The 8579-nt window shown below is 55.5% G+C and overlaps 1 protein-coding gene across 7 annotated transcripts; it reads right to left on the minus strand.

Moving 5' to 3' along the window:
* Positions 1 to 609: 609 nt before the first annotated feature.
* AKT1S1 (AKT1 substrate 1) lies at positions 610 to 8535 on the minus strand. Of its 7 annotated transcripts, none has more exons than XM_031459141.2 (6): positions 8408 to 8535; positions 4237 to 4622; positions 2928 to 3005; positions 2668 to 2837; positions 1843 to 1966; positions 610 to 1665 (listed from the first exon to the last, which is right to left on the minus strand). In XM_031459141.2, the coding sequence occupies exons 2-6, from the start codon at positions 4613 to 4615 to the stop codon at positions 1334 to 1336; spliced, it is 1083 nt and encodes a 360-aa protein (XP_031315001.1). In that variant the 5' UTR covers positions 4616 to 4622; positions 8408 to 8535; the 3' UTR covers positions 610 to 1333. The 7 variants fall into 7 exon arrangements, with proteins under 7 accessions (XP_031315001.1, XP_064345613.1, XP_031314999.2 ...); XM_064489543.1 differs by having other exon boundaries at positions 8170 to 8535; XM_031459139.2 differs by having other exon boundaries at positions 8104 to 8535.
* Between the last annotated feature and the right edge of the window lie 44 nt (positions 8536 to 8579).

Raw genomic sequence — 8579 nt, forward strand, 5'->3', positions numbered from 1 at the left:
AACAGCGGGTGGAAATTCTCTTCCCTCATTGATGCTTATTGTCAGTAGAAGAAAGCCTGCTCCGACAGCACCCCTACCCTCAGTGCTGCAGTTTTTTTAATCTACAAAGTGGGGACAATCGTTTCCACTTCGTGGGTTTACTAGGAAGATAAGGAGTTAGTACACATAAATAACTTACAGAAGTGTCTGGGTGGTAGTTTGCCCCATTTAAGTCTTGCCTATTGATGGCATTCCTCCGATGATGGTCTGATGGGAGATGGAGATTTTGCGTTTACATGACCTGGCCCCATCTTCGGACCAGGCAGCACCTGTTCTCTTACTTCTAGCTGTCTTACATTAGCCAGAAAACTTCCGACTTCAGCTGGAGGTTCCTGGCCACTATGTGGGCTCAGGAGTTTGATTCCTTTTAGTATTTCAACACTCACACCCCTGAAGATTGGCGCTTCACGATCTCACAGGACTGGAATCCTTCCTCCCACCCCACGAATCTTTGTTTTCTTGTCTGTAAAATGGGGACGAGTTCAATTCCCACTTTAGCACTGAGAATCAATGAGACGCTGCTCATTTGACTTCAGAAAATGTTGAAAGAACACCCACAACTCAATTCAATTCATACTCATTTCTCAGAAGTAAAACTCTTTAATCTTAGAGCGCTCCTCCCAACTCCCAATCCCCACCCCCCACGCTCTCCCCCACACCAGGGCCGGAGAGTGAGGCCCCCTGCCCCCCACCTTGGGTGGACGAGGGCCCTTTAAGGCACCTGTGGGGGTGGGGGGAAAGGGATGGGAGCTGGTAACATCCTGGATACAAGGACGGGCTTTGATTGGCAGGCTGTTGTGGGATGGAACCAATCAGAGGGTGTCAGAAGCAGAAACAGGATTGGGCCATCCCTGAGGGGGCCAGAGGAACAATTGGCAGGACCTTGGCAAAAAATGACCCCAGCCCCAGTAGTGTAAAGAACGTAAATTTAAGGCCACAGGCCAATCCTGGGCACAGGAGGAGATTGGCCACGCCCCCAGGAGCCTGGAGCCAATCAGGTGGGGTAAATCAGGAAGGGCGGATAGGACTCTCGGGCGATTGGTCAAGCCCTTTACAGCTTTCGAGCCAATCAAGGGAAGGAACTGAAGTGGATGGCCACCACCCAATCCTGGGGCTTGGCTGTGCTCTTTGGGAATGGAGCCAATGCCGTGCGAGCAAAGCCCTTGTTGCTAGGCAGAAAACGACAGTTGACCTAACCACGCCCTGATCGGGGAGCGAGCCAATCCCGTAATAGAAAGAATCTGTCACTGGGCTGAGAGCAGACAGACCCAAAAGGGAAACTGGACAGGTCCCGCTAGTCGGCGCGGGATCGGTCGTGGGCTGGAAGGGTGTTGGGGATTGGCAAAGACTGGTCAGTCCTGGAGCCGGAGGGTGTGGGAGGCCGGTCGCGGATCTGACTCGGATTGGCGGGCCCCGGGGGCGGGGCAGGGGTGTAGTGTCGTGTGGGGCGGACGCCAGGCCAGGAAGCTCCCTGCCTGGGCCTCAGTATTTCCGCTTCAGCTTCTGGAAGTCGCTGGTGTTGAGCCGTGGCCTCGGCAGGTCCCCGAAGACCTGAGTGTCCTCGGCCTCCCGCAGCACCAGCGCGCGCATGCTTGCCGCGATACGGTCCAGGTCCGGCGAGGAGGGCTGCGGAAACGGTGACACGGACAGGGTCAGCGGAAACGGTGATGGACAGGGTTAGCGTCCGCCACGGCCCCCACAACACCCATCCCAACCCCGGCGTTCAACGCCTGCACCCTGGGCTCCAGGCCCTTTCCTAGCGCTTTTGCCCCTGCGATGCCCAGGGCCAGGAAGGCCCTTTACCTTGTCCTGCTCCATTTAGGGCTCTTCTACCCAACTTGACTCCACCTCCTCCAAGAAGCCGGACCCCCAGCGGAATGGGAGAAGCCACGGATAGAAGCTGGCCCTGGTCCTCTCGGAGGCACGCCTAGGACCCAGAACTCAGGCCTCAAACGTCCAGTTAATTAACTGTGCTTCCACCAGTGACAAACAAGGACAGCAGCAGCTGGTGGACTCTTGCCAGTGTGTAGATGAGGGCACTGAGAGGTGTCATGGGGACGGGGAACCATTGGATGCATGGCCTCCTCCCTCAAGTCCATAGCTCTTTTCCAGAAGGAAGCTGAGTTCCAGTCCCAGTTCAGCCACTTACAGGCTGAGTCTTAGGGAAGTCACATGTATACTCAGTGCCTCAGTTTCCCCTCTCCTTCAGGGTGCTTTAGGGATGGGAGATGAGGACCCACCTGGGGACAGCCCAGAAACTCCACATGTAGAATGATGTGGGAGGAACAGAGGAGGGGCCAGGAGTATGTGGGATGGGGTGGAAAGTTATCTGAGCCTCAGTTTCCCTATCTGGAAGGGATACCAAAATACTTGTGCCTTGCCCAGAGCAGGTATTCCATAAACACAGCTTTTCCTAGAAAAGAGAGGTGGCTTTCTCTACAAGGCACTGGGACGCATTATAAGGCTGTGACCATTAAAAGTGCACCACTCTGGCCCAAGAACCGGCCTTGTGAAGTGAAGGGGAGGATCAATCCTGTGAAACATGGCATCCATGTCTGAGGGCTTCCTGGAGGAGGTGGCTCTGAGCCCTTCCTGACACCCTCCTCCCGCCTCCCATTTGCCCCTCACCGGCCCATTCTCCTCATCAGACGATCGTGCTTCTGTCCTCTTCTCCTTGAAGGCCCAGACGGGCACGGACACGGGCAGGGACTTGGCGTACTGCTGTGTGGGCAGGGCTGAGGCCGGGGGCACTGAGTAGGCTGGGGGGCCGGCAGGGGTCTCCTCGCTCAGGCTCCCATCTGGGAGAGAGGGTGGACTTTAACCTCTGTCTCTGCCTTTGTCCCAGTGCCACCCCCACTCTGGGAATGGGGACAGCCTGAGACACTCACCATCTGTGCTCTCAGGGTCCGACTCACAGAAGGGGGGCAGGTCCTGGAGCGTGGTGTCCTCATCCATCACAAAGAGTCCTGCAGATGGCATTAGAGGCCCAGGCCAGTCGGGTCCAGCAGGACCCCAGCCACTGCCACCACCTCCCTGCTCCCTGCACCAGCAGGCCCTTGTAAGCCACAGGCCTTCTGGAATTATTATTCCCTCTGCCTCAAATACCCTTTCCCTGGTTATCTGCCCGGCAGAAATAAATCCAAGTTTCTGTCTGTCTGCTGCATCCACAAGTGAAAGCAACTGGCTGGATGAATGTGAGGTCTATAAGATCTGTTTGGGATGAACTGACTCAAAAAATACAGGCTGAGAGAAATATGAGATGATTAGGATCCCTGTTTGACAAATGGGGACCTGGAGGCACAGAGAGATTAATTCACTTGCCCAAAGTCCCACATCTAGTAAGTGGTGTCATCAGGATTTGAACCCAGGCCACCTGACTCCAGAGTCTGTGCCCTTAACCCTATGAGGGTTTTCTTCAGCCACAGTGAGGAAGCCAGACATTGGTGGTAACAATAGCAAATGAGTAACTACTACTTTTTGAGCTCCCTCCTGCCAGAAAACTCCTACTCACCCATCAAAGCCCTAATGTTACAGTGAAGTCTCTGGGAAGCATCCAACTTCCATATGGTGGGGAGGGTATAGCTCAGTGGTAGAGTGCATGCTTAGCATGCACAAGGTCCTGAGTTCAATGCCCAGGACCTCCATTTAAAAAAATTAATATAAATAAATAAACCTAATTACCTCCCCTCCAAAACAAACAAAAAGAAAACAACTTACACATGGAAAGAGACAGTTGTTTCCTCAGCTGTTGCTTGCATCCCTGACTCCTCTTTAAGCCCTGCCTTTGCTCTCACAGGCATCAGGGACTCCAGATTTGGAAACAAGTTCTGTTCTACTCATGCTCCTGGCTCAGGAGGCTCCCTCCCACCCCGATGGCCTCCACAGGGCACTGCCATGTGTCAGGACTACAATTCCTTGGCTAGACCTGGAGTCCCAGGACAAAAGGCCCTGTGCCCAGTACCCCCAGCACAGAGCTAGTCCCAGGACACAATGTAAGGAAATGGAGGCTCAGAGAGGAGAAATGACTGGCTTAAGGTCATAGAGTGAGTCCCAGGCAAGGCGGCCTGGCCCCCAGGCTCTTTAAGACTGCAGCTTCCATGAACATCAGGACACAGGGACAAGCGAGTCATTCCCCTCCAGGAAACCCTACTGAGCAGGCATCTTACCAAGAGCCGCCCCTGACCCTGCCCTGCTCACCTCCATTATCACTGACGCCCAGCCGCTCCCCAGAGGTCTCCGTCTCTGTTGGTTCGTCCTCGTCCTCCTCATCTTCCTCCCTGGCCAGCGTAGGCCGGGGTGGGCTCCGTGCGGGGCTGGGTGGCTGTGGTGCTGGTGGGGGTGCGGGGGGCCGGGCAGCGGCGGCAGCCCGGTGAGCCAGGGCGATGTCGTGGAGGCAGCGGCGGGCAGCCTCCGCCAGGGCCCCGCGACCGTGGGCAGCATAGGCGCAGGGACCTGGGCGGGGCGGCGGGGGTGGTGCAGCCGTCAGCAGCACCAGTTCCGTGCCCGTCCGGGCCCGGAAGCGCTCGGCAGCCCCCACCACGGCCTCCCATAGCTCCTCGGGGCGCCCCGATGCCATCCGCGCCCTGCGGGGCAGAGCAGGACACTGGGCTGAGGCTTCGCAACTTGAACATCCACATGCACCCAGCCCCACGTGTCCATCTGTCCCTGGCTGCCACCTCCTATCCACCCTATCCCAGCCGAGCTCAGCATCTTCCCCCATCTTCCCCTGATGTTCTCCATCTCGCAGCCCCATCTGTTCTCCCTGCCTGTCCTCACAGCCCAAGTATCTCCTCTCTGCCCCGCCCTGTCCAATATCAGAGCCACGAGTCACACGTGACTCAGGAGCACTTGAGATGTAACGGGTCCAAAGTGGTAGGTGCCACGAGTGTGAAATCCACAAGGGATTTGAAAGACTTAGCGCAAAAAGGCAGGATGTGAAACATCTTGTGAGCCATCTGAAATTGATTAAATGTTGAAATTATGACATTTATTTCTGCTGGCTAAATAAAATATATGGTGAAAATAAATTTCATCTGTCTTTTTACTCGTTTTAATGTGGCTTACACAAAATTGGAAATTATACACGTGGCTTGGACCATGTTTCTTTTGGCCCTGGAGCTGACCCTGCTCCTCCCCAGCATCCCCAGGACAAGGTCAAAGCTCCCCAGCCTGGCACTGGAGGGCCTCCCCCGGCCTCGCATCCTTCCAGAATCCTGAGGCCCGAGACTTTCAATCAAGGCGGGACCCCTCCTCTGTGACCTGGACCACCTGTCCTCCATCCACCTGTCCTCCATTTTCTTGTCACTCTTTCACTCACCTTCCCCACCCATGGGCTCCCACAATGTCTGAGTGACCCTTATCCAAGCACACATCCCTCTGGGGAGCAAGATCTACATCCATTTCCCCAGCCAGCATAGGAGGCCCTTGCTTTGCCCAGCATGTGGCAGGCCTTGGGGAGCCAGGCTGGAGCAGAAAATGGCGTGCCAGCTGCTCTCTACGCCTGGACTCCACTCAAAAAGCTCTTGTACTTCTGATGAGACTGTTCCAGCAGTTCTTCTGAAAGTCTCCCCAGACCCCCCAGGATGGATCAGATGCCTTCCCTAGAGGCACGAGCTTGTCACACAAGCTCGTGACAGCTGTACCTCTGTCTGCTTCCTCCATCAGACTATGAGCAGCCCAAGATCGGCGATCTGTGTCTCCAGAACAGCTCAGCTCTACAGAGACCACCTGCAGGAGGCATCTCCTTACAAGGTGAGAACAAGTGGCAACGGGCCTGGCTACCTGCTCTGACTCTCTCAAACCTGCTGTGTGACCCTGGACCACTGATTGACCTTCTCTGTGCCTCACTGTGTAAACCACAGTGTTTGAGCCCAGGCTGCTGGGCAGATGAGGAGCTTCCTCAGAGAGGAAGCAGGCTCCCATCACTGAAGGGATTGAAACAGGGCTGTGATTGAGCCCTCCAGGGGGCAGAGTAGCTTGATTGTAATTTGCAGGCCCTTTGTGACTCATGATCATAGAAGCCAGGGTTTGCTGAGCACCCACTCTGTGCCAGGACTCTGTGCCTGTCCTCTCGCCTCCTACCTGAGCCACTAAGGAAGGAGCTGTTACCTTACAAATGGAGTACAAAGCCCTTGCTGGAAGCCACATGCAGTGAGAGCACAACGAGCAGCCGTCCTGACAGACCCTGGAGCAAGTTGGTATCGCACCTCCCACAGGTGGGGGACCCAAGTGTGTCATCAACCATCTCATCCCATCCTCCCACTACCCCTGTGAGGGAGGAGCTCTTATGACCCTACTTGACAGTTGCAAACTGAGGCCCACGGAGATTCAATATCTTGACCAGGGTCATTCGGCTAAAGAGAGGAGAGCTGGGACCTGAATTTGGCCATCTGGATTCAGAACCTGTTGTTAACCCCAAATGTCATCCTGCCTACCTCATGAGGAAAGATTTATGATCTCCTAATCCAGATGGGAAAAGTGAGGCTCAGAGAACTTAAGGTACTGGCTGGAAAACACAAGTAGAAAGGGCAGAAGTAGGGCTGAAATTGCTGTCCGCTCGACTCCAAAACTCAACAGAACTGGGAGGTGCTCAGGGTCTCACAGCCACTCCTCACGTCATCCCCACCTGATGGAGGAAACAGGCTCAGGGCAGGGAAATGACTGGTCCACAGTCACAGAGCCTGGTAGTGCTAGGCCAGAAGTTCTCACTTCCTTAGGACATCAAGATCAAACTCCTCTCTTAGAGGAGACTTCTGAGTAGATCAATCTCCTAGATCTTAGAAGTTGAAAAGAGTAAAGTGGGAGTGAGTGGGTCATGAGGGTCCCGCACGCAACTCAAAGAGGAGGCAAGGGCAAAAAGGAGGCAGGCGACTCCCGCAGACCTCTCTGCCAAGGCCTCGAGGCTCTCTGGAGTCAGTTACCCAACAGGAGAGCAGCCAAGCCAAGTACCCCACAGGAGAGTCTCCCACCTCTTCAGCCTCGGGAGCAAGTCCTGTATCTTCCAAGGGGCTGAGAGATGGAAGACCCCTTCCCCCAAATGGAGGCGAGACCTGTTCCCCACAGGAGGGAGAAGGGAGAGGTAAGGTGACTGGCCTTTTAGGATGAGGGGAAGTGGTGAAGTCAGGAAACTGACTCCAGGAAGAGGTGAGGCAAGAGTCCCCCAAGGAATGAGTGACACTAGCGAAGTGCTCTCCAACCACCTGTCAAACTGGAAGTAAACCCCTTTTCCGCCCAAGGTGGGAGGAACTCCAGGATGCAACCCGTGGCCGGGGGCAGTTGAATGCCTGGATTCTTTCTATACCGCTCAGATGCCACCCTACTTCGCCTGGGGGTTCAGGGTAGACCCATTTCGCTAGGAAGAAAACAGGAAATCCCGCCCAGGTGGGGGCCAGGACCGGAAGTCCCGCCTTTGGACGGGTGAGGGGAGCCCCGAGGCCCCACCAAGTAACCCCCCGACCCTGTGGACATGGTCCACAGCCAAGATAAGTATCCTAATAGGTCTGAAGACCGGAGGTAAGACTGTCGAAGCTTTGCCTCGAGTCAGACACGACGGTTCCCGCGGGCGACACCTTTCCAGCGTTCAGCATAGGGTCACTAGGGGATCTCTGCGCTCTGACCTACGCAGGCTATACCCTTCCCGCAAGCGGCTCGCCCTCCAAGCTCCCCTCTCCTCCAGACAGCCAAATCCTCCCCACACCGCGGTTCACAACGCCGCCTCCACTCACGTGCCCGTAGCCAGCATGGCCGGCCCGGCGCCGTCGCCGCCCTCAAAAGACATGGCGGCGCCATGCGTCACTTCCGCGTGGTTGGCCCGCCTCCACTCTATACACTCCGCCTCCCTTATCCCGGCCGCCCAACCCCAAGATGGTGGTTACGGGGGTTTCACCGGGTCACAAGGGGGCAAAGGCGACAGCCGGGTGCCCACAAGAAAGATTTGAAAGAAAGGCTTCAGCTTGCTCGGAAACAAACCTAAACCATTTCGACTTGCCCTCAAGAAATAGGGGCAAATGCACAGACACACCCAGGACCACAGGACTCGAATGCAAGCGACCTGACGTCCCTCACCCATAATAACTTCTTCCACAGAATTGATAGAAAGTAGCGCCCGTTAACCAGCCTGGCATCATTTACCCACAATGTACATGGGTTCTCCAGCCTATCCCCTCTCAGCACCAAGACTGGCAAAGATCCAACATGGCAGCCTTTCTTGCTTCGGCTTGCCCAGCTTCAATATGGCGGGCCGAGACCGCTTTCTCTCGACGGTGACTCAGGAATTCGTCCGGGACCGCTTCGTTCCCAGGGATACTGACGGCTTCATCTCCTTAACCCGAGTCCTTCGGCGCTTCGTGTGATGTACAGCAACTCTCACCTTTCCTTCTATCCGATTCTCTCTTCCAGGACCTTGGTACCGCGCCCCGCAGACAGATGGGACTGCCCCGCATTAACATGGCCGCAGCTGACCGGCCTTAGCTCTGCCCTCGAGCAAAATGGCATCTCTTTGGCTTCGATGCCAGTATACAATATGAAGAAAGGAGTAACCA

The sequence above is a fragment of the Camelus dromedarius genome, chromosome 9, assembly GCF_036321535.1.
Source record: "Camelus dromedarius isolate mCamDro1 chromosome 9, mCamDro1.pat, whole genome shotgun sequence".
In the NCBI taxonomy this organism is placed as follows: domain Eukaryota; kingdom Metazoa; phylum Chordata; class Mammalia; order Artiodactyla; family Camelidae; genus Camelus; species Camelus dromedarius.